We start from the raw sequence: 24681 nt of genomic DNA on the forward strand, positions 1-24681 counted from the left end.
TTGGACAATATTGGAAAGAGATTCTCCGCACAGCCTACTACAGCCATCAGTGCCTCCAATGCAATGACTATTCTTGGAAGGTACGATAGGCAGATGTGGTCAGACATCGCACCTTTTTTGGAATTCATGCCAGAAGATAAGAAAAAGGAGGCAAAGAAAATACTTTCAGAGGGCGAGAGAGCTTCATCGGAAGCCATTGATGTGGCTGTGGACATTGCCTCCACCACCTTTAGGCAGATGGCGGGTGCCGCAGTGTTGTGCAGGCAGGGTTGGCTGAAAGCTACTACTTTTCAACCCGAAGTCTAGGCGAAGGTGCTGGACATGCCATTTGATGCTGAGAATCTGTTCAGTAAGCATGTTGACGAGGCATTCCAGGCTATCCAATCCGACAGGGATATGGCAAACTCCATAGCCAATATACAACAGAAAAGGTTTTCTTCCTTTCGGGGAAGAGGAAGAGGCCAGTTCGCAGCTCGGTCCCAGCCCCAACAGCGTTTTCAACACTATTACCAACAGGGTTTCCTTCCTCAGTACTCCGCCCATTCCTTTCGGCAGACGCCGGCATCAACTTACTCCAGAGCTCCAACTCAAAGACGTCCCGCTTTGGGAGATAAATCCCATGGCACAGGCAGGAGACAATGAGGCTCATCAAGCACCCGCCACCCCAGTCCCAATGCACTCGGTTCACGACTACTCCAAATTCTTTCTTCAATGGAACTCCATTTCATCAGACAGATGGGTGTAAGACGTTTGCAATCATGGTCACACCCTAGAATTTCTTCAACAGCCTCCAGATTACCCCTCCAAGAAAGACTGCTCACCGCCATCCCGCAATTTCAAAAGGGAAATAAAACTACTTCTCGACAAGCAGGCAATCGAGATAGTGCCGCGCAGTCAGCGCAACTTGGGATTGTACTCCCACTTTTTTCTCATAAAGAAAAGAACTAGAAAGTGGAGGCAGGTCATGGACCTCAGGTTGTTGAACACGTTCCTCAAAAGCCAACTGTTTCGGATGCTGTCGCTCCAGGAGATTCTCCTTCTCTTGGATTCAGGATATTACATGTCAACAAACAATGCGAGTTATACGCTAGCAGATTCCCTCAACCAGGTTCCCTAGGGAACACCTTCCATTTTTCCTGGGAAGGGACATTTGCCTACGCGTTCCTTCCGTTCCCACTGATACCCAAGGTCCTACAAAAAATGAAAAAATGAAACATTGCTGGATCATTCTCATTGCCCGGGCGTGGGCAAGGCAATACTGGTTGACAGAGCTGTTTCGCCTATCAGAAGTCTCTCCAGTTCATCTTCATCCCTCAGAACGGTTACCTTCTATGGACCAAGGCCAGGTGATTCATCCGCAAATTCAGTCTCTTCACTTGTCAGCCTGGCTCCTCACCACACTGCATTTGAGGACATAGATATTCCTGAGGAGTGCCGTTCCATTCTTAACAAGGCCTGTGCTTCCCAAAAGGTCAAATGATACTCAGCCAAATGGAGAAGATTCTGCTCCTGCTGTGCAAATCACTCATGCTATCCGCTCTCTTCATCTCCGGAGGAGGTTTTGACATATCTCTGGTCGCTAGCAAAAGCTGACCTCTCTCATTCCTCCGTAAAAGTCCATTTGGCCACAGTTTCAAGGTATAGGAGACGTTCGAACCAATTGTCCCTATGGTCCTGCAGGTTGGTGAAGGACTTCATGAAAGGCCTTTTCAGAGCCTACCCGCCGGTTCGGCCTGTTCCGGTGCTCTGGCAATTGAACATTGTGTTGTGGCATCTGATGAAAGCACCATTCGTGCCCATCCACAAATGCGACATAAAATTTCTATCTTGGAAGGTGGCTTTTCTCTTAGCCATCACGTCGGTTAGATGTATTAGTGAAATTCAAGCCTTCGCAGCAACATAACCTTATCTTCAATTCCAGCAGGATAGAGATGTGCATCGCACTAATCCCTTGTTCATACCCAAAGTACCTACCACGTTCCATCTTGATGAACCTGTGGTCCTGCCTTCATTCTTTCATGCTCCATCGACACCAGCAGAGAAAGCTCTGCATTCCTTGGACATTAAACAATGTTTAAAGTTTTACTTTCAAAGGACTCAATCTTTCCGCAAATCTACTCAATTGCTCACTCGACTTCTCTGCCCCTAGGAAGGGTCAGGCTTTGACTAGAATGCTCGCTGAGTTTCTTCTACTATAATATTTTGCCCCGAAAGGGCAGGTCGCCCTCTTGTTTCCAAAGTGACTGCTCATTCCACGAGGAAGATGGCAACATCCTCGGCCCTGTTTGCCGGCGTGTCCCTGCCAGATATTTGCAGGACAGCGACATGGACAAGTGTGCATACCTTTACAAGGCACTACTGACTGGACACTTTACCAAAGACGGATGCTGCGGTTGGCCAAGCGTCTCTTCGTCGTCTGTTCGCTTAAGGTAGGCCTCAGTTACTGAGGTTTATTAAGAATTCTTATTATAATTATTATGTTTATTACTATTGTGGTTATTATTATCTCTGCCAAATCTTAAAAAAAAAAATATATATATATATATATATATCAACGCTTCAACTTCCTCCTGTCGCAAAGGAAATAGGCACTCACGGGAGACGCTCGGAAGAGATTTTATTCCGGTGTAACAAACAGACGCGTTTCGGCGAATTGCCTTCCTCGGTGTTTGCTCGCACACCGGGAGGTCGCCATTTTAAATGCATGCATAGGCTATCATAGCGATAAATCAACATAGAAAGCGGACTTGCACATGCAACAAATATATCGTCCGCCATTGCTAAATTTGCAATAGTAACTTGTTCAGATAGTGAATACATGGCAAATCACAATTTCATCATCCTTAATGCCAATCTGAATTATAAAACAGAACTGAAAACAAGTTATATCCTATGTACACATTTGCACGCACTATGGCTATTTAACAAAATTCACGCCATAAATAAACAAACAAACCTACAGTTGTGGATCATGACATCACTGATGACCTCATCCTTGTGATAGAGTGGCGGTCGCGTGAGTTATAGTTATCTGAACTAACTATAACGGGGGGATTTCATTGGTTTTTTACGAGTGAAATGTCCACCTAACTATAACCTGTGTGAAACCTATGGTTTTTTAAGTGAATTTGCAAGGTTTTTTAAATGCTAATTCCTAACTATAACGTGTGTGAAACCTATGGTTTTTTAAGTGAATTTGTAAGGTTTTTTTAAATGCTAAGTTATGTATGTATTATTATATTTTTTATATATTTATTTTACAATGACCTACCTATGTATATAGTTATAGATTGACTGTATCCTGTAATATGGAATGGCTCATTTAAAATGGTTTTTTGGGGGGTTTTTTAAGGCTTTTCACCGCGATTTTTTGAAAAAAAAAATGTTTTTTTCACCCTTCGGGGTCCTTCAGGGACCCCCTGACAAAGGCTAGGGGGTCAGGAACTCTCTACCCTGCCCCCTTTTCACGTTCTCCACCTTTCTTTTTCACTCTCACACACAAAACACACAAAATGGCGGCCGACACTTCCTGATTTCGACCGATTCGAATGTTGACTCACATGTAACCACATGTAACCACCAATCAGAATTACTTGCGCGACTGCCACTCTATCACAAGGATGATGTCATCAGTGATGTCATGAGTGATGCCACTGACCATTTCATGAGTGATGTAATATGTGACGTCATGAGCAGTGGATTGCGGGGGCGCGAGTTATAGTTATCTGAACTAACTATAACGGGGGAATTTCAATGGTTCTTTACGAGTGAAATGTCCAGCTAACATGTGTGAAACCTATGTTTTTTTTAAGTGAATATATGAATATATATATATATATATATATATATATCTATTGGCTACAATAGTTTCCATCAGAGATTCAGACAAATTCTATACAGACATTGGCCGATAGTAAGATGTGACCCTATTATAGGTCCTTCGTGTGCTAAGCTCCCCCAGTTAACTTTCAGGAGAGCTAAGTCCATGAAACAGGAACTTGTATCCAATGCTCCTGTATCCGACAAAGGTACCAGCTGGCTAAAAACTCAAAGAGGATTTTTCAAATGCACAAAGTGCAAAGCCTGCCAGTACGGAATCAACACCAAATCTATCGTGACCCCCCTTAGAAAAGCTCCCATTGAGATCAGGGAGCATTTCACGTGCAAAACCGATTTTGCGGTGTACGTGTTACGCTGTACATGCAACAAGTTGTTTGTTGGCAGCACCATTCACCCGGCACATGTCAGAATTCTGCAACACTTAAGGGCAATTAACAACAAAGACCCGACATACCCAGTTGCTCGACACATCAACAGAGTACATGATGGCAAAGCAGAAGATTTGGTATACTTTGTGGCTGACGGTGTTAAGAAAAGTATCAGGGGTGGGAACAGACAACTTGCACTAAGAAGGTTGGAGTCACGATACATAATCCAATTAGATTGCAAGATTCCTAATGGTTTGAATGCCGACGAAGCATTGAGTGTTCATCTATAATTTCAAAACTGCCTCTTTTAAAATTCTTGTAACAATCCTTTGAGTCTTAATCCAGTTTTTGTTTATTGGTTCAGCATAATTGTTTTAATACGTGCTTAGTAGGTCCCCCTATGCTAATATATGGCAGCCCTAGAAAAATATCATGAGGCTCTATTGTTTCAATTGGTCATCAACATTAGATTTTCTAAACAGTGCTTTAGAAATATGCCCACTTGGGCTTTATTTCAAATGTTTACAAGTGTTTAATATTTACACAAATTTACATTATTTTTAACTAGTACTATCATGTTTATACAGTACTGTTACTTCAGGAATTATTCCTTTATTAATACGAACAAAGATGGACTGATGTATCCCTTTTGAATACTTTGTATCATCACATTACTTAAGTGACACTTGTCTGAGGAAAGACTTGTTCAAAAAGAGTATTTCTTTCATGTTAATTGTTTTTACTGGTTGCCAAGTAACCTGGGGGTGTGTATCACGTGCACGTAATTAGCTTATAAGCATTGTATCTGAACTGGGTCCGACACAGTGAGCAAGGCGGACTTGTTCGCTGAAACGCGTCTGGGCCACAGCTTTTTGAAATAAAGCATTTTCTTTAAGACTTATCCCACGGAGTCAGTGCCTGTTTCGTATGCATGGAACCCGGTTTGGAGCAAATATATATATATATATATATATATATATATATATATATCTTAGAGAGAGAGAGATATTTGTATTTTATAACTGTGGAAGTTAAGTTACTTGGTTCACTTCAGGTGATGTCATTTTGTTGCATGGTGGGATGGTTCACCTGTCTTCTCCACCTCTGATTGTGATTATGTACGGCTTATTAGTCTGATTCAAGCATGTGAATCTATAAAAGATAAGACAGTCGCGTTTCCCCACTGGGAAACATCCCTCGAGTGCACTGCCTATGTCCAGATAGGAATCCACTGCAATCAAAGTTCTAAATGTTAATGCACAAAGCTTTTTATTTAGGTCATCATAATCTTCGTTATGGTTTCATGAATGAATCCAGTCATTCATGTAGTAACGTGTATTAATGAAGCATCGTATAATAAGGTGCAAATCGCCCCCAAAGCATTTCGGGCATGATAAATGCCCTTCGTCAGGGCACGGACAACGGGGGCAGGGGGGAGAAGCTACAGACAAGGGGGGGAGGGGTTAAGAAGGCATTGACTACGGGAGGGAGGGCGAAGGGGAGAAGGCACGGACAACGGGAGGGAGTGCAGGTGTGGAAAAGAAGGCACGCACAACGGGAGGGAGGGAGGGAGGGCAGGGGTGGAAAAGAAGGCACGCACAACGGGAGGGAAAGCGGGGGTGAAAAAGAGAGCACAGACAACGGGAGGTAGGGCGGGGGTGGAAAAGAAGGCACGGACAACGGGAGGGAAAGCAGGGTTGGGGAAGTAGGCATGGACAACGGGAGGGAGGGCGGGGGGAGAAGGCACGGACAACGGGAGGGACAGCGGAGGTGGAAAAGTAGGCACGGACAACGGAGGGAGGGCGGAGGTAAGACGGCACGGAAGGGAGGATGAGGGGATGGAGAAGAAGGCACCAAAGCACATCGTGCCTGCAATAGGAGAACCTCATTAAAGAAAATAGTGCTCACATTCAAAATAACACGTACCGTGTAACAGCCGAAGCAAAGGGGCCAGTCGCCATGGGAGGTGACCAATGAAGAGGAGGCGGTACTAAGGCGGGACTAACACGCCTATCAACGAATCAGAAGCCAGCATTTAGGACAGACAAGGACACAAGCCAATGGCAAATATGGGCAGAGAGTGGGCGGAGCCTCTATTCACCTACTCCTCTACAATAAGTCTCGCATAGCAGCGCAAGCACGCTGACTCTAGGCTCGACCTAAAAACATATATCGCTATTTAAACTTTTAATTTGGTGAATCCAAAGTGTGATTTTATTGCCAGACTAGATGACATACTATACCAAAAGTCTGGGGAATAGATACATTTTTGTTCTAAACGGAAGTAGCAGTCCTTTCTCTTTCCTGACGCATGGAGGTGGCCCAAGTTGTGAAAATAGATTCCTGAACCTAGTATTTATTAAGTGTCAGCCCGTGGCATGTGAGGACACAAGCCATGAACATGCTTTCACAAGTGAGTGTCACCAGCCGGTAATGCAGGCTCGGAGACACTTGGATATGCACTGTATGCAGGGAATGTTCTGACGTGCACAAGCTCCAAGTACACTGACGTGGAATCCGGGAGATTCTCCTAAATAACAGACAGTTTTTGTCCCGCACAGTACTGGCAGCTTTGGGCAGCTACTTAAAACACATTTTTAAAAGCCACTGGGATACAAATATCTTTAATTGAGCAAATAATTTAAAAGTTGTACAACTATTTGGTAGTTTTCAAAGAGACCAATGTTTGTGGCTAACTTTTTCCAAACTCTTCTTAACAACGCTTTAGGAACAGAGAGCAAGAAAAAAATAATTTCTGTGCGTAAGTGTGTGAACCTTTGCGAAAATCTGTTTTGTGCATGTGTATAGTAGTAAAATATAGCAGATGTTTATCTTCTGAAGGATACACTGACTTGGGTTAATATCTTCTCCCATTTGTATAGTCCAAGTTTGTTTGTTCCCAGCATTGTGTAGGATACAAGTCAAGTCAAAAAGCTTTTATTCGGTTAGTATAAATACAACCATATAAGCTGAACACACATAAGAATATACAATACAAATTTATGACATATATTTGACTTAATACAAACTAATGACAGATCACTGAACCGGGACCAGTATCTCGCACGGAGTGATAAAGTACCATACATAAATACACATCAATAAAATAAAATAAAATCCGACAGATGTCGCTAATAAGTAAATAGATGTTGCAAGGTAAACTTAGAATCAAATGGAATTATAAACTCCACTTGCAAATAAAGTGATATGTGTGTAGTACAAAATTTAGGCATACATATTTACATTAGTATATTGTTACTCAGGAACAAGAATTCCATAATTTAGGAATCATTCCATACCAAAAATAAAGTGGCGTGTGCCTAAGTATAAAATCCATGACATGATAGAAGACACCCCCATGCCATAGTAAAACTAATGCACTAGTTCAAACGTAACAGGATAACCTTGCACTAGTTATTACAACTATGTGTAAGATAGCATGTGAAAACATAAGGCTGTCTAGAGCACCACCATATAATCATAGTAACTTATACACATCTACATGATAGCCATTATAGAACACATTTCTCATGATCATAAAATTATGGATTTCCTGGCAGCTCTACACTTCAAAATAAAAGATGCAACATAGAAGCAGACGTCTGGGCTTTGAAGGGAACATAATAAGTTCATAGCGTCTGCTGTTAAACGGATATTATATTTTAAAAGGATAGGTTTCAAATAAAACTTCCTTAAGAAAACGTAAAACTTACAGAATAGCAGGAAATGGCAACAGCTTTGTTTAGATACATTATCACATGGGCAGTTTGAATTGGAACCTGCCCCTATTACAGGGAAGGATACTAGATGATGTACAATGCCTAGTCTTAAACGTACTAAAACAAATCGGTGCGATTTATTAGTCACATCCACCAAGTACGACTGAAGCCCACTCTTAAGGCTAAGCTGCCTATAAAATACAGAAGTTTTTTGGGTCCGAAGTTGTTGACTTCTTTCTTCCATCTTATACAATATAAAAGTGTCTTTAATTTCCTTCTTTGAAAGAGGTATTATATACTCTGAATGAATATTAATTCCAAACAAAGTATTATACCAAGAAATAATGTAATTTAACCACGGAATACGATGACATAGATCTAACTTAAGGCAGTCTTTAGTTACAGACTGTGTGAACGCCGTTTCCTTTTTATGCCATATTGCACGCCATAGTAATAGGGGGCGTACTGCCCCCAAATCAGAAATATATTTGAGGCCAGTTTCCTGGTGAATCAAGTCTGTGGAAGCTGCAGCCGGGACACATAGCAGCCGTTTAAGGAAACTGTTTTCATTTATCTGGAGTTGGGCAGTAGAGGAATAAACCCATAATCCAGCTCCATATAGAGCTGAAGAAACACATCTCGCATTATATATGGTAACCATGTCCTTTATTCTATGGTCCCCTATTTTCGTTGCAAAACGAAAAATACCATTAGAATTCCTATTTACTTTATGTCCAATATTTACTTGCTCGTTAGTCCATTTGCCGTTGCCATCAAAATTAATACCTAAATAGCAGAATGTCTTAACAGCTTGGATCTTTGAACCTTCTAGGAAAAAGGAACATGGTGACTTCAATTTTTTACCGCATGTCATTGTGAAAGTCTTAGATTTATTAATCAGCAATTTCCTGCCATTTATAAAATGAGTAAAAGCGTCGATGAGACGTTGTAGTCCCAAAGGGGTGCGGGAAATTAGGACAGCGTCGTCCGCGTATAACAATACCGAAACGACCATATTGTCAATTTTGGGGGCGTCGGCTGGGATGTTGTTTAAAACAGATGCAATTTGATTAATAAAAAGAGAGAATAAAAAGGGTGCCATAACACATTCTTGCCTTATGCCTCTACGCACAGTAAAGAAGGGAGTTCGCTCGCCAGTGGGCCCGTAGCGTACACTGCAAGAAAGTTTTTCATATAGCCTTGCTAGAAAAAATACAATCTCCTCCGGTGCTCCAAGGTCGAGCAGTACTGACCAAAGGAGCGAGTGGTCCACTAGATCAAATGCGCTGCTCAAGTCAGCGAAGCATAAAAACAAATTACCTCCTTTCACTGTAGTATATTTATTAATAAGCAAATCCAAATAAAGGCATTGCTCGATAGTCCCAATGCCTTTCCTGAACCCGTATTGAACTGGGGTCAGTACATTTGAATCTGCAGCCCAAACTTCCAGTCTTTTTAAAAGTACCCTACTTAGTACTTTAATTGAAGAATCTAACAATGAAATAGGACGGTAGTTACATGCTTCAGATCGTGATCCCTTCTTATGTAGAGGGTCAATCAATGATTCAGCCCATGATTTTGGAAAATTCCCCTCAGATGCAGCATTAAAAATTCTTGTCAGGATTGGTGCCCAGAGATCTATTTCGTCTTTATATAAATCAATCGGGACACCATCCGGACCTGGTGCCTTGCCCCCTTTACTGTTTACCATCCCTTCTCGCACCTCATCGACGTCAATCATTAATGGCATAAGTGGCCAAATGGAATCATTTGATAAAAACTGATCTAAGAAAACCTTATCTGGGTTAAAAATATTAGAAAAATGTTCTATCCACTCCGTGCAATTAACATAGGACGTCAGCTCAGGGATATGATCATCCTTTAAAAAGGGACTATTTATAATTTCCCAAAAAAGTTTTACATTTTTAGTGTCACTTGCAAAGCCTAGCTTATCCCAGGCATCTATTCTTATCGCCTTTTTGTGGGCAAGGACAGCTTGTTTATAGGCATATCGCAATTTGCGGACTAAGATTTGGTCACGGGGCTTGGACCTTAGAACTGACTTTAGGTTAGTTAATATCTCCGTACATTCGGAGTTGAACCACTTCTTACCGACGTGTTTTGGACCTTTGGATTTCCGAGTTAATATATCACTTACCACCTTATTAATATTAGAGAATTCCATACATAATGTGTAGGATACATTTGTAAGATGGCAGCTTGATCGAGAATGCTCAGGGTATTCAAAGCCCGGAAGCGTACTTGAGGATGCTTGTCCGGGCTAAAAAAAAAAAAAGATCACTAAAAGAAAAATTAATGTGCACACACGTCTGTGTGTAAAAGTATGCACACGTGTGAGTGTTTGTGTGTCTGAGTGATCCGTATATACCTCCCATACAATGACAGGCCATACCATACTGCACTATACAATGACAGGCCATCTGTACCATGCCATTCTACACAATTACATGTCATACCATACTATACAAGGACAGGCCATATCATACTATCCAACAGGCCATCCATACCATATACTAAACGATGGAAAGCCATCTATACAATACCATAAAATGACAGGCCAAACCATACAATACTATGCAATAGCAAAGAATACCATTCTACAGTTTGGCAAGCTGTACCATACCATACTGTACAATCACGCGCAGTACCACACCATACTTTACAATGACAAGCCATACCGTACGAAGCAATGACAAGCTATACCTTATCAAAGTATCATACAGTTATAGATAATGAAAGGCCATACCATACAATAGAATGACAGGACGTACCTTACCATACTATACAATGACAGTCCATAACATCTCATACTGTACTAGATTAATAAAAGGCCATTCCATAACACATAATACTGTGCTGTATAATGACAGGCAATACCATACCATAATGTACGAGAGACCATACCGTACTATACAATGGCGGACCACACCATATCATACTATACAATGACAGGCCATTTCATACCATACAATGACAGGTCATATTATACTATACGGTACAAAAGGGGGTGGTGATGGACGGAGCATCAGAACCAATCAAACACTCACACCCAGTCAACAGATCTGGGTTTGATCCATCACCGTTCTTTAGCCCACTCTGCCACCCCAGTTCCGACATGGCCATATGCAAATCAGTCTGACCCTGTGCCTCATGGGAACAGTCCAGCCCGAACTGCCAAGCCATGCCTTCCCTGGACCAGAAACAAGCTTCCTAGGACCGGTTTCTGGCATTTCAGCCGTCTTCAGCCAGGCTTGCTTGAATCCAGTGGCAAAGTGAGCAGGGGACTCTCGTCTGAGCATACCCTGCCAACTTATGGCGAAGAAAGCAGTACAAAAGGGGGTGGTGATGGACGGAGCATCAGAACCAATCAAACACTCACACCCAGTCAACAGATCTGGGTTTGATCCATCACCATTCTTTAGCCCACTCTGCCACCCCAGTTCAGACATGGCCATATGCAAATCAGTCTGACCCTGTGCCTCATGGGAACAGTCCAGCCCGAACTGCCAAGCCATGCCTTCCCTGGACCGGAAACAAGCTTCCTAGGACCGGTTTCTGGCATTTCAGCCGTCTTCAGCCAGGCTTGCTTGAATCCAGTGGCAAAGTGAGCAAGGGACTCACGTCTGAGCATACCCTGCCAACTTATGGTGAACAAAGCGGTACAAAAGGGGGAGGTGATGGACGGAGCATCAGAACCAATCAAACACTCACACCCAGTCAACAGATCTGGGTTTGATCCATCACCGTTCTTTAGCCCACTCTGCCACCCCAGTTCAGACATGGCCATATGCAAATCAGTCTGACCCTGTGCCTCATGGGAACAGTCCAGCCCGGACTGCCAAGCCATGCCTTCCCTGGACCGGAAACAAGCTTCCTAGGACCGGTTTCTGGCATTTCAGCCGTCTTCAGCCAGGCTTGCTTGAATCCAGTGGCAAAGTGAGCAAGGGACTCACATCTGAGCATACCCTGCCAACTTATGGCGAACAAAGCAAAAACCAAAGGAAATGATTTACGGAGTGTTGAACATTGCAAGCACTCACTCAGTTATACATGTCAGTAGGCCCATTCATCTTCCACAGAGGTCTGTTGCTCCACAAACTGTAACTTTTACTACACTCATTTTCAGAAAGTATCAGTTACATTGTCTTTTTGAGACTTAAGACCAGAATGTTGTAATACTTTTTTTGTTAAATATTTGGATTGAAGATTCACAAAGCAATAACAAAAAAAGTAACATCTGAAATAGAGCGTGTATATCAGAGTTATTGCAATTGTTTAAGAGAAAAACGTAAGTAATATGGAAAGTGTTTATATATTTATATATTAGAAGAGAACAAGAGTGAGAGGTAAAGCAGGACAAACTGGGGGAAAGAAAAGAAGAGTAGTACAGATAGAAAAAGAGGAATAGACGATCATCAAGGTGTGACAAAAGATAGGTGGTAAAGGGTAACCAGTATAAATCCGATTTAATCGTCTGACATAATGTTAATGAGGAAACATTACGTATTCTGTGTTCATTGCATAAAAATTCCACAATGGTAATGTAGATAATTTAGATGTATCTTTCCAACTAAAAAAAACAATGGGTCCCTAATGATACAAACATTGGGAACAAGCATTTGCAATGCAATAGGTCTCACATTTATAAGAGTTTGAGCTATTGGCATTGTAAAATTACAATGCCTTTTATTTATGTCTTGGTTTTAAAACAAATAAAAGGCATTGTCATTTACAATGTCAGTAGCATAAACTCGCATAAAAGCAGTGTGTGGAGTGCAGCAGTGTGCGGCGTGCAGCAGTGTGCGGCGTGCAGCAGTGTGCGGCATGCAGCAGTGTGCGGCGTGCAGCAGTGTGAGGCGTGCAGCAGTGTGTGGCGTGCAGCAGTGTGTGGCGTGCAGCAGTGTGTGGCGTGCAGCAGTGTGCAACGTGCAGCAGTGTGGTGTGCAGCAGTGTTTCGTGTAGCAGTGTGAGGCATGCAGCACTGTGGCATGCAGCGGCGTGCAGCAGTGTGCGGCGTGCAGCAGTGTGCTGTGTGCAGCAGTGTCGTGCAGCATGCAGCAGTGAGTAATGCAGCAGTGTGCAGCAGTGTGTGGCGTGCAGCAGTGTGCGGCGTGCAGCAGTGTGTGCCGTGCAGCAGTGTGTGGCATGCAGCAGTGTTTCGTGTAGCAGTGTGCGGCATGCAGCAGTGTGCGGCGTGCAGCAGTGTGTGGTGTGCAGCAGTGTGTGGCGTGCAGCGGCATGCAGCAGTGTGTGGCATGCAGCAGTGTGTGGTGTGCAGCAGTGTGTGGCGTGCAGCAGTGTGCGGCGTGCAGCAGCGTGCAGCAGTGTGCGTGTGTGGCGTGCAGCAGTGTGTTTCGTGTAACAGTGTTTCGTGTAGCAGTGTGAGGCGTGTAGCAGTGTGAGGCGTGTAGCAGTGTGAGGCGTGTAGCAGTGTAGCAGCGTGAGGCGTGTAGCGGCGTGAGGCGTGCAGCAGTGTGCGGCGTGCAGCAGTGTGCGGCGTGCAGCGGCATGCAGCAGTGTGGCATGCAGCAGTGTGGCATGCAGCAGTGTGTGGCATGCAGCAGTGTGTGGCATGCAGCAGTGTGTGGCGTGCAGCAGTGTGGCGTGCAGCAGTGTGTGGCATGCAGCAGTGTGTGACGTGCAGCAGTGTGCGCCGTGCAGCAGCGTGCGTGTGTGGCGTGCAGCAGTGTGGCGTGCAGCAGTGTTTCGTGTAGCAGTGTTTCGTGTAGCAGTGTGAGGCGTGTAGCAGTGTGTGGCGTGCAGCAGTGTGTGGCGTGCAGCAGTGTGTGGGGTGCCGCAGTGTGAGGCGTGCAGCAGTGTGTGGCGTGCAGCAGTGTGAGGCGTGCGGCAGTGTGTAATGCAGTAGTGTGCGCAGCAGTGTGCGGCGTGCGGTAGTGTGCGGCGTGCAGCAGTGTGCGGCATGCAGCAGTGTGCGGCGTGCAGCAGTGTGTGGCGTGCAGCAGTGTGTGGCGTGGTTTGTAAACAACAAGAAAAGTGGACATCAAAGGAAGGGTGTGAGGGAACGAGCATATGGGGTGTGAGTTATAACGAAAGTTAATTGTTGTAAGAGGGGATGCAGGAAGTGAGGCCGAGCGCGCGCTGGCGAAAGCAGTCTGCTGCTTTCAAGTCCGATGCCAGATGCCAGCTTCGCGCTTGAATGCCTCACATGCACTGGCCATAAACCGCATTCCTAAGGTCTTGTGCCCCTTACTAAATCTCTCTGAATGCGTGAGGCGGCGCACGCGCAGGAAGTAGCTGGTGGCAAATGGAATGCGCGTGGTTGTGCGCGTAACCGCCACCCGATCCGCCTGGGAAGCCTTTGGGAGCATTTTCTGAAGCCCCTATACAAGTCTCGCTGAGCGATCGCTTACGCGATAGCCAGACGAGACCTAAAAATGGAGTGACAACCAACAATCAGACTGTATCTCGCAAAACGTAATACTTGGAAATAGCTGGCCAAATTAAACTGGTGGGTGCAAGGATGCAGATTACTTTGTTGAGGTAGATTCCTTCTTTGTATAAAGCAGCCTAGTGCAAATAGAGGTATTACTTAGACAATCATGTTACGTAAACAGTCTTAATGTTTCAGAAAAATGTATACAAAAAAGTAAGTGAAAGTTACATAACACACATTTTACTCTACCCCCATAGCTAGGTTTCACTCATTATTTGCCAAGTAGAAAATCTTAAACTGAAGCGTCTATCAAATGCTGTCCATCTGACATATAGCTGGACATGGCATTGATGTTTTTTTAATCATATTTCTATGATGTCACTCAGAACCCCAAAGTGAAAAATATCCTAGCAATTCACTTTTTACCCATCTAAAATTGTGTTATGTTTATCCCCCCCAAATCATCTGTCCCTGCCTTCAACTGCTGCACAGGAGCATCGAAGTAATGACGGAGCTATACATAACATACCCTCTCCTCCCTGACCCAAATTTGAAAAATAAGCACTTTAGCTGCAATGTTTAACAACCCCCCACCACCTTTACTGCTTTCCTTCCTCCTGCTGCAGCTATGCTTTCTACTTTCAAACAAAGCGGATAATGGGCGCTTCTCTGCCTGGCCTGGAAGGACTTTATGATGTAGCAACAGTGGGTAATACGTTTTGATATCAGCTGTTACAAAATCATAGCAGTGAGTTATCAGATTTAGAAAATTATACAAAGGATAAACTCTATGAGAGCCATCTGAACAAAGAAAATGGAGATGGGTTTTTATACAGGGATTGCTAAATTCCATGTATACTAATTAGGACTCCCCATTTTATGGTATTTGTTTTTTATATTTCCATCTGTGTCTATCCATATTTATTTTTTACAAATTTTATCAGTATTTATGCATATTTATTTTGCGTTTTGTGACAAACTGAATTTGAAACTAGTTTATTTTCACATTAATTTAACCAGTAAGTATGCACTCATGCTTTAATGCCTGACTGGTTTCAATGATATGAACTCCCACTGATGATAAATAAATCCACTTCTATGAACACATGCAAATTGTAGTGATAACCATGGGCATATCTACTGTTTAAGCCTCTTTACTAAAATAATTTCTTTTTTTTAACCCCCTTACCTGTCAATCTGCACAGCTATTGGCTTGGCAGTTATAACTGACAGCATATAGAATCACTCAACCAACAACTTAATGTCTGTTTTTTGCCATACAAATACAGACCGGAAACAAATAGTTTTCTGTCTGTATTTATCTGTAAAAATCTGTGAAAACGGGGAGCCTTAACTATAACTGAATTCAGGGATATTTGTTTATTGAACATCTGATCTAGACGTAGGTACATTTGCAGAGCTATGTGTTTCATGGGATAGGTGCATGGGAAATGGCCAATGAATAGGTGAGAGAAACAGTAAGAGTGTGGTGTGCGGAAGAGATCTCATCACAGTCCTGACTTTTTAGCCAACAACACATTGAATGCTGAAATTCTTTAGCCCTTCTGTATAATGAGCAGATCAAAATTACAAGTTGGAGAATGCCAAGAGCTGAATAACCATGCATGACTGACGGTGTCACACATGTTAGTTGGCTGCTGGCAGGAATTCAGAATGATGTGAATGGTAGTTGTGCATGTGCTAGAAGTTAGACAGGGCTGAGCCAGGGCAGCGGAGAAGTGAAAGGGCATGAAGAGAGGCACAGGACATAGAAGGTACAGAGGCTGTAAAAGATGGTGTAGAATAATGTTGTAAACTGATTTTATTGTCATTTTACTGTGCAAAATGGTCATAAGTGCCCCACTAAATTTACGTACCATGCCCCACGAAAACATGACGCCCCTGCACAGATGCCTTTAGCGTCCCTTCGTGCTCCTGTCTCTGGTCCTGACTCTCTACACCTCACCTTAGTGCAGTTGATTACACTCCTGGGAACCTATAAACGATCTAAACAGGGGAACCATAAAGAGGACATGACCTACCCTGGTGCATTCACTTCTGAGTCCGTCAACCATCGTTACAGGCAAATTACTAGTTCTCCACGCTAAGTTAAATAATTTGATGGTGCTTCTTGTTCCTAACTTACAATTCACCATCATGATCTAGAATGCTCGTTAATGATTACCTGTTCGTTTTCTTTCTATTTCCTTTACAGGCAAGCTGTTTTCATTGCAGTGCTTGTCAAAGTTGGTGTGATTTCTGATACAAACACCTGGGAGTGGAAAAATGTGGAAGCTGTAGCTACAGGATTGCAGGTACATTTTTGTTTACCTAATAAATAAATAGTTTCATGTTGGCTCAGTTAGTTATTGGAAGAATTGTTCCCCTGGGTACTTGGGACAGAAGAAAGAATGCCTCTACTTGGATACAGTAGTTCCCCTGTATTTTTAAACTTTCCTGTCTTGAAGAGGAAACACAAGTGGCTATGCGGTTAGATTAATGAGTGTTTCTTTTCAATTAGAGCAATAGCCTGTTCTACTTTTTGTTGCTTTGCAACGATTTGTTTGTTATAATTGAGCTATTCTCCACTGTAGCCTGGAAGTCCACTTTATTATAACTTCTCTAGCTCAAATTTTGAGGGGCATTTTCTGATGTATGACGGGGTGGTTCAAGAATATCATTGCCTGAGTCAAAGCTTCTGTCTGCACCAATACTGATTAGCTTGATTTTTTTTAAATATAGTTTTGATTTTCCACAAACAAAACATCTGGTATCATTGCACGTCATTATCAACAGGCACATTTCTTGAGGCATATACACCGTTTAATATAAGTCATCTGGACACATTTGCATACCATAATATCCATTACACTGTTACCTGAGTGCAACCTTCTAACGGATAATATTTTCAATTTGCACTTTTTGCCTAGCAGTCCCGCCGCTCTATCCCGTATGCCAGCAAGACAATCGAGTTATGTACTCACCTAATTATTTTCCGCCCCCTCCCTGTACCCTCCCTCACCCATTACACAGGTGTTTTCTCTGTTAGCATGAACAAATAATTATCAAGTACACGTAACTATTCAGGGTTGTGCAGCTCTCTTACTCTCTCGAATTTATGAGCCTGGCCTAGGTCATTCATAATTCCGCAACGGTGTGCCCCGGAGTTACAAGGAGCCCTGTTATAAGCTTTCAGTCCGGGGAGTACCCAGCGGCATATCCAATGAATCGCCATCTGATTCCAGTTCAGGTAACGTCAGCAGCGCAACCAGAGCCTCCCACGCTTTTGCGGTTTCCAGTCCCTTCTCATTGTTAGCTCTCCTTGCTTGTTGGAACCAAACCACACTCTCACTAGCCGCCCAGTTAGTGAACTCTACCCTCCAGCGCTCAATGCTGGATCCCTGCCTGGACTTCCACTGCCTCGTTAATTCCCTTTTGGCTAGCAGCAGCCCCAGGTCTAAAAACTTACTCCTAACTTTTGTCCGAGCCGTATGAGGAAACCAATGAAACATACATGCTCCCATGTCAGGGTCTATCTGCCTATCAGTCACTCCGCATAGTACATCGACCACTTCCTCCCAATATGTTCCCAGCTGCGGGCAACTCCACATCATATGGATAAAATCTGCTGCTTCTGAATGGCATCAGGCTGTATCCACGTTAAAATATGTATTTATCCGCGCCGGGGTTAAATACGCCCTATGTAAGACGTAGAAATGGATAAGTTGGAATCTAGCCTTACGCATGCTCTTCCACGCTCTTTCTACTATCTTAGCCCATGTCGCTTCAGGAATTTCTCTACCCAGGTCTGCCTCCCATTTCCTCTGCAATTGACTCAGCGGCTGCAGTTCCTCGCCCACCATTCGCCTATATAAGCACGTTATAGCTTTGACGGTCCCTGCTGCCATTTACGACATATTGACATGTTAAAGATGTCTGTGACTCTGACAACCCTCCTCCCCAATGACGTTGGATTGCCAACACAAGGGCGAAGTGCAGTAAGAAATCGCCCCTGGGAAGGTCATATCTATCTTGCAGTGCTTGATAAGGCAAAAAGACTCCCTCCTCATACAGGTCCCCAATCATTTGCAACCCCTGCTCCTCCCACACAGCTAGCGCAGACCAGTCTCCCCCATGCGGAAGGGCCGTGCACATGCCTAAGGGAATCTCCGAAGCGTATGGCCGGGCCGCTCCACCTCTACGCTGGCTTCGGTTCCAGCATAATCTCAGTGTTCACTCCTCATGGGTTAACGAGCCAAGCCGCAGCCGCTGACAAAGGACAACAAAGGACAACACATGGCGTGGGATCCATCGACCCATCAGGCCTTCTGGGCCCCTAAACTCCCTCGCCACTGCTTGGGTAAGCTACTGCAGCTTAGCAGTCAGATAATACAATTCGAAGTCTGGGACCGCCCATCCGCCCTCGAACTGGGGTTGCAGCATCGTGGTCAGAGCCACTCGTCGTCTACCGCTCCCCCATAAAACACCCCGTCAAGGACCGGAGCGTTCAAAACACCGAGCCTGGAATCCAGATCGGGAGCGTCCTGAAATAATATAGCAGCCGAGGCAATGCCACCATCTTCCTCTCGGCCCACCACCGAGAAAAGTTCCCGGGCCCTTCTGCGTGGGAATTGCAGAAATTAACGCAAAATGCGCCGTGCAAGAGGAGAAACTCCCTACACCTTAAGAAAAGCAATTCAAAAACCAGAGTACGGCAGACAGCGGGCGGGGGCGGGGACCAGGTCAGTGATGGGACTGGGGTTGCAAGAAGGGCCAAATCTTCTGACATCCGCACCGGGATGTCCTCCAGGACCAGAAACTGCGCACCCATTGGCTGCTGAGATTGCAGCTCTGGAGGAGTATGGAGAAGTAGGGAGGCAGGTAATACTGGGCGAACCGCCAGACCCGGCAGTCCCAGGGACTGACACTTGAACACCATGGAATGGACTCCGCAGGTACAAGCACAAGCCCCGAGTCAACGGACCAAGTTACTCTATTTTAGAGCTGATTTACTGGTTGGTTCAAAATGCATTAAGTGTTTTGAAAGGTTGACAACTGAGTGGGTCCGAGGGGTCGTGGACGACAGACCTGTCTATCCTCGCTGGCGAATTGTTGCTTCTCAAAGATGAAGGGGCTTGAAGCTAAGGGGGGGTTATGAGGGGTGGGGAGGGGGTTAATGGGATGTTAAATGGGTTTTGGTTATGTTACACCGTTGTTGTTAACTTATGTGTTAGTTGCGAAGGCCATCACAGGAGGAAGTCCCTATTGGAAGATCAGGATGCTGAGAGCCAATCCCACCTACAAGGGGTGGGACTCGGACAGGTCTTATGGCTGTAGATACCTTAGCCTGAGCCACAGAATTCACAGTGTTGACATGGAATGGTAATGTACTCGGCAATCAAATTAAAAGGGGGCTGGTGACGCAATTCATAAAAAGGATACATCCTGATATAGTGATGCTCCAGGAAACGTACCTACAGGGCACTCAATGTAAATTTCTTGGTCGGGGAACATACACGGTATTGGCACACGTAGGATTTACCAGGAGGGTCACAGGGAGTAGCTGTACTGATTAAGAAATCACCCCCCTTTAAAACGACATGTCTCTGGCAGGATCCCATGGGTAGATATTTGGGAGTTATGGGGCAGGAGAGAGGTGACCCTAATATGCGTCTATGCACCTCCAAACTCCAGGCACCCACTCTTAGTAAAATCACAGAAATTCTACTAGAAACACCGTCAACTCTCCATGTAATTGGGGGAAGGGAGGCTTCAGTGATGTCATGAACCTGTTTCTGAACTGCTCTGGGGGGGCTGGATGTTCTACGGTCATAACCCCACTGTCATGATTCGCCGATGCACTTGGACTGGTGAGAACATCCCCAAAACACAGAATTCTCCTACTACTCTGGCACACATAATGTACATTCCAGGCTAGATTATGTCTCGGTATCTGTGGATGAATTAAATGAGATAGGAATGGCAGACTATTTTGGCGAGGGGTCTCTCTGACCACTTCCCACTTATAGTACGAATAGGTACACGGGGCCCCAGATCTAAAAGAGAATGATGTCTCAGCGTCTGGGACTTCCAAGACAGTAAAATCATGAAGGCGTTACGGGCCAACACGGAAATAGATTTCTGGGAAAATTAGACCTCAGTCCCTTTTGGGGTGACAGTATGGGAGGCCTACAAGATGGTGCTACGTGATAGGGCCCAAAACCGCGTCTCATCATCAAAGAAAAAAAGGGTTAAATCCCTAGAAGACCTAAAACGCCTAATACTACACCTTGAAAGCCAGCAATCCAAGATAGGGACCCCAAGCTAGTCTGGCATCTGGACACCCTATGACAGGAATACAGGGACATAGCAATGCAAAATTCTAAAAAGCAGAGACTGACGACGCTACATCGCCTATACATTTATTGATCAGGAAAGATAAAAGGTACGTTCAACCTCAGCCACTTTCACAAAGTGAGGAATAGGAGATAAGGCCAGCAACTCTCAGGGGTGTGGTATTTTATAAAATATTTTCGTAGTATGCAGTTAGTTGAGAAATTATGATAGTGTTGTCATTATCAAACACACAAATGTTGATGGGAGGAATGTTTGCAAATAGTCGAAATCACTGACAATAACACTGGGCAGCATTCCAGCCCATTGTTTTATGCCCACCGTAGTGAGGTTGCTCCTTCTGGGAACATTCTAAACTGAACTGCCAGGCAAGGCCCCTTCAGAAAGGAACACAAGAAACCAGAGACTGGTTTTGGGCTTGCTGCAAGAGGCATAGCTTGGATCCTGTTGCACATCGAGCACACCTATAGCTTCAAAGAGGCCCCAGTTTAACACCTCTTGCTAATTATTATTATTATTATTTGCCAACAGAACTTTCAAGGTGGAATTTTTAAGCCCAAACATGTAACGCTTTTCGCCCTAAGTGGGATGGGTATTCCCAGACGTGGGACCCGTGCTCACTACGCCACTGGAGTCAAGCTATCCTGGCTGATGACGGCTGATAGCCAGAAACCGGTCCTGGGATGCTTGATTCCGGTCCAGGGAAGACATGGCTTGGCAGTTCGGGCTGGACTGTTCCCATGAGGCACAGGGTCAAGACTGATTTGCATATGGCCATGTCTGAACTGGGGTGGCGTAGTGGGCAAAAGAACGATGGATTTAACCCAGATCTCTTGACTGGGGGAGAATGTCTGCATTGTCAGCATTCCGTCCATCATTTGTTTGTTGTAACGCTTTTCGCCCTAAGTGGGATGGGTATTCCCAGACGTGGGACCCGTGCTCACTACGCCACTGGAGTCAAGCTATCCTGGCTGATGACGGCTGATAGCCAGAAACCGGTCCTAGGATGCTTGATTCCGGTCCAGGGAAGACATGGCTTGGCAGTTCGGGCTGGACTGTTCCCATGAGGCACAGGGTCAAGACTGATTTGCATATGGCCATGTCTGAACTGGGGTGGCGTAGTGGGCAAAAGAACGATGGATTTAACCCAGATCTCTTGACTGGGGGAGAATGTCTGCATTGTCAGCATTCCGTCCATCATTTGTTTGTTGTAACGCTTTTCGCCCTAAGTGGGATGGGTATTCCCAGACGTGGGACCCGTGCTCACTACGCCACTGGAGTCAAGCTATCCTGGCTGATGACGGCTGATAGCCAAAAACCGGTCCTAGGATGCTTGATTCCGGTCCAGGGAAGACATGGCTTGGCAGTTCGGGTTGGACTGTTCCCATGAGGCACAGGGTCAAGACTGATTTGCATATGGCCATGTCTGAACTGGGGTGGCGTAGTGGGCAAAAGAACGATGGATTTAACCCAGATCTCTTGACTGGGGGAGAATGTCTGCATTGTCAGCATTCCGTCCATCATTTGTTTGTTGTAACGCTTTTCGCCGTAAGTGGGATGGGTATTCCCAGACGTGGGACCCGTGCTCACTACGCCACTGGAGTCAAGCTATCCTGGCTGATGACGGCTGATAGCCAGAAACCGGTCCTAGGATGCTTGATTCCGGTCCAGGGAAGACATGGCTTGGCAGTTCGGGCTGGACTGTTCCCATGAGGCACAGGGTCAAGACTGATTTACATATGGCCATGTCTGAACTGGGGTGGCGTAGTGGGCAAAAGAACGATGGATTTAACCCAGATCTCTTGACTGGGGGAGAATGTCTGCATTGTCAGCATTCCGTCCATCATTTGTTTGTTGTAACGCTTTTCGCCCTAAGTGGGATGGGTATTCCCAGACGTGGGACCCGTGCTCACTACGCCACTGGAGTCAAGCTATCCTGGCTGATGACGGCTGATAGCCAGAAACCGGTCCTAGGATGCTTGATTCCGGTCCAGGGAAGACATGGCTTGGCAGTTCGGGCTGGACTGTTCCCATGAGGCACAGGGTCAAGACTGATTTGCATATGGCCATGTCTGAACTGGGGTGGCGTAGTGGGCAAAAGAACGATGGATTTAACCCAGATCTCTTGACTGGGGGAGAATGTCTGCATTGTCAGCATTCCGTCCATCATTTGTTTGTTGTAACGCTTTTCGCCCTAAGTGGGATGGGTATTCCCAGACGTGGGACCCGTGCTCACTACGCCACTGGAGTCAAGCTATCCTGGCTGATGACGGCTGATAGCCAGAAACCGGTCCTAGGATGCTTGATTCCGGTCCAGGGAAGACATGGCTTGGCAGTTCGGGCTGGACTGTTCCCATGAGGCACAGGGTCAAGACTGATTTGCATATGGCCATGTCTGAACTGGGGTGGCGTAGTGGGCAAAAGAACGATGGATTTAACCCAGATCTCTTGACTGGGGGAGAATGTCTGCATTGTCAGCATTCCGTCCATCATTTGTTTGTTGTAACGCTTTTCGCCCTAAGTGGGATGGGTATTCCCAGACGTGGGACCCGTGCTCACTACGCCACTGGAGTCAAGCTATCCTGGCTGATGACGGCTGATAGCCAGAAACCGGTCCTAGGATGCTTGATTCCGGTCCAGGGAAGACATGGCTTGGCAGTTCGGGTTGGACTGTTCCCATGAGGCACAGGGTCAAGACTGATTTGCATATGGCCATGTCTGAACTGGGGTGGCGTAGTGGGCAAAAGAACGATGGATTTAACCCAGATCTCTTGACTGGGGGAGAATGTCTGCATTGTCAGCATTCCGTCCATCATTTGTTTGTTGTAACGCTTTTCGCCCTAAGTGGGATGGGTATTCCCAGACGTGGGACCCGTGCTCACTACGCCACTGGAGTCAAGCTATCCTGGCTGATGACGGCTGATAGCCAGAAACCGGTCCTAGGATGCTTGATTCCGGTCCAGGGAAGACATGGCTTGGCAGTTCGGGCTGGACTGTTCCCATGAGGCACAGGGTCAAGACTGATTTGCATATGGCCATGTCTGAACTGGGGTGGCGTAGTGGGCAAAAGAACGATGGATTTAACCCAGATCTCTTGACTAGGGGAGAATGTCTGCATTGTCAGCATTCCGTCCATCATTTGTTTGTTGTAACGCTTTTCGTCCTAAGTGGGATGGGTATTCCCAGACGTGGGACCCGTGCTCACTACGCCACTGGAGTCAAGCTATCCTGGCTGATGACGGCTGATAGCCAGAAACCGGTCCTAGGATGCTTGATTCCGGTCCAGGGAAGACATGGCTTGGCAGTTCGGGCTGGACTGTTCCCATGAGGCACAGGGTCAAGACCGATTTGCATATGGCCATGTCTGAACTGGGGTGGCGTAGTGGGCAAAAGAACGATGGATTTAACCCAGATCTCTTGACTGGGGGAGAATGTCTGCATTGTCAGCATCCGTCCATCATTTGTTTGTTGTAACGCTTTTCGCCCTAAGTGGGATGGGTATTCCCAGACGTGGGACCCGTGCTCACTACGCCACTGGAGTCAAGCTATCCTGGCTGATGACGGCTGATAGCCAGAAACCGGTCCTAGGATGCTTGATTCCGGTCCAGGGAAGACATGGCTTGGCAGTTCGGGCTGGACTGTTCCCATGAGGCACAGGGTCAAGACTGATTTGCATATGGCCATGTCTGAACTGGGGTGGCGTAGTGGGCAAAAGAACGATGGATTTAACCCAGATCTCTTGACTAGGGGAGAATGTCTGCATTGTCAGCATTCCGTCCATCATTTGTTTGTTGTAACGCTTTTCGCCCTAAGTGGGATGGGTATTCCCAGACGTGGGACCCGTGCTCACTACGCCACTGGAGTCAAGCTATCCTGGCTGATGACGGCTGATAGCCAGAAACCGGTCCTAGGATGCTTGATTCCGGTCCAGGGAAGACATGGCTTGGCAGTTCGGGCTGGACTGTTCCCATGAGGCACAGGGTCA

At 45.4% G+C, this 24681-nt stretch overlaps 1 protein-coding gene across 2 annotated transcripts in view; it reads left to right on the forward strand.

Moving 5' to 3' along the window:
- The window catches only part of TMEM184C (transmembrane protein 184C), a 265505-nt gene that overhangs the window by 181471 nt on the left and 59353 nt on the right, over window positions 1-24681 (forward strand). For both annotated transcript variants that reach the window (XM_085641631.1, XM_085641630.1), the window contains exon 8: window positions 16558-16657. In XM_085641631.1, the coding sequence (XP_085497757.1) occupies window positions 16558-16657 (100 nt within the window). The remainder of the gene's footprint in view (window positions 1-16557; window positions 16658-24681) is intronic.

Source organism: Triturus cristatus, chromosome 2_2, assembly GCF_964204655.1.
Source record: "Triturus cristatus chromosome 2_2, aTriCri1.1, whole genome shotgun sequence".
Taxonomy (NCBI): Eukaryota; Metazoa; Chordata; class Amphibia; order Caudata; family Salamandridae; genus Triturus; species Triturus cristatus.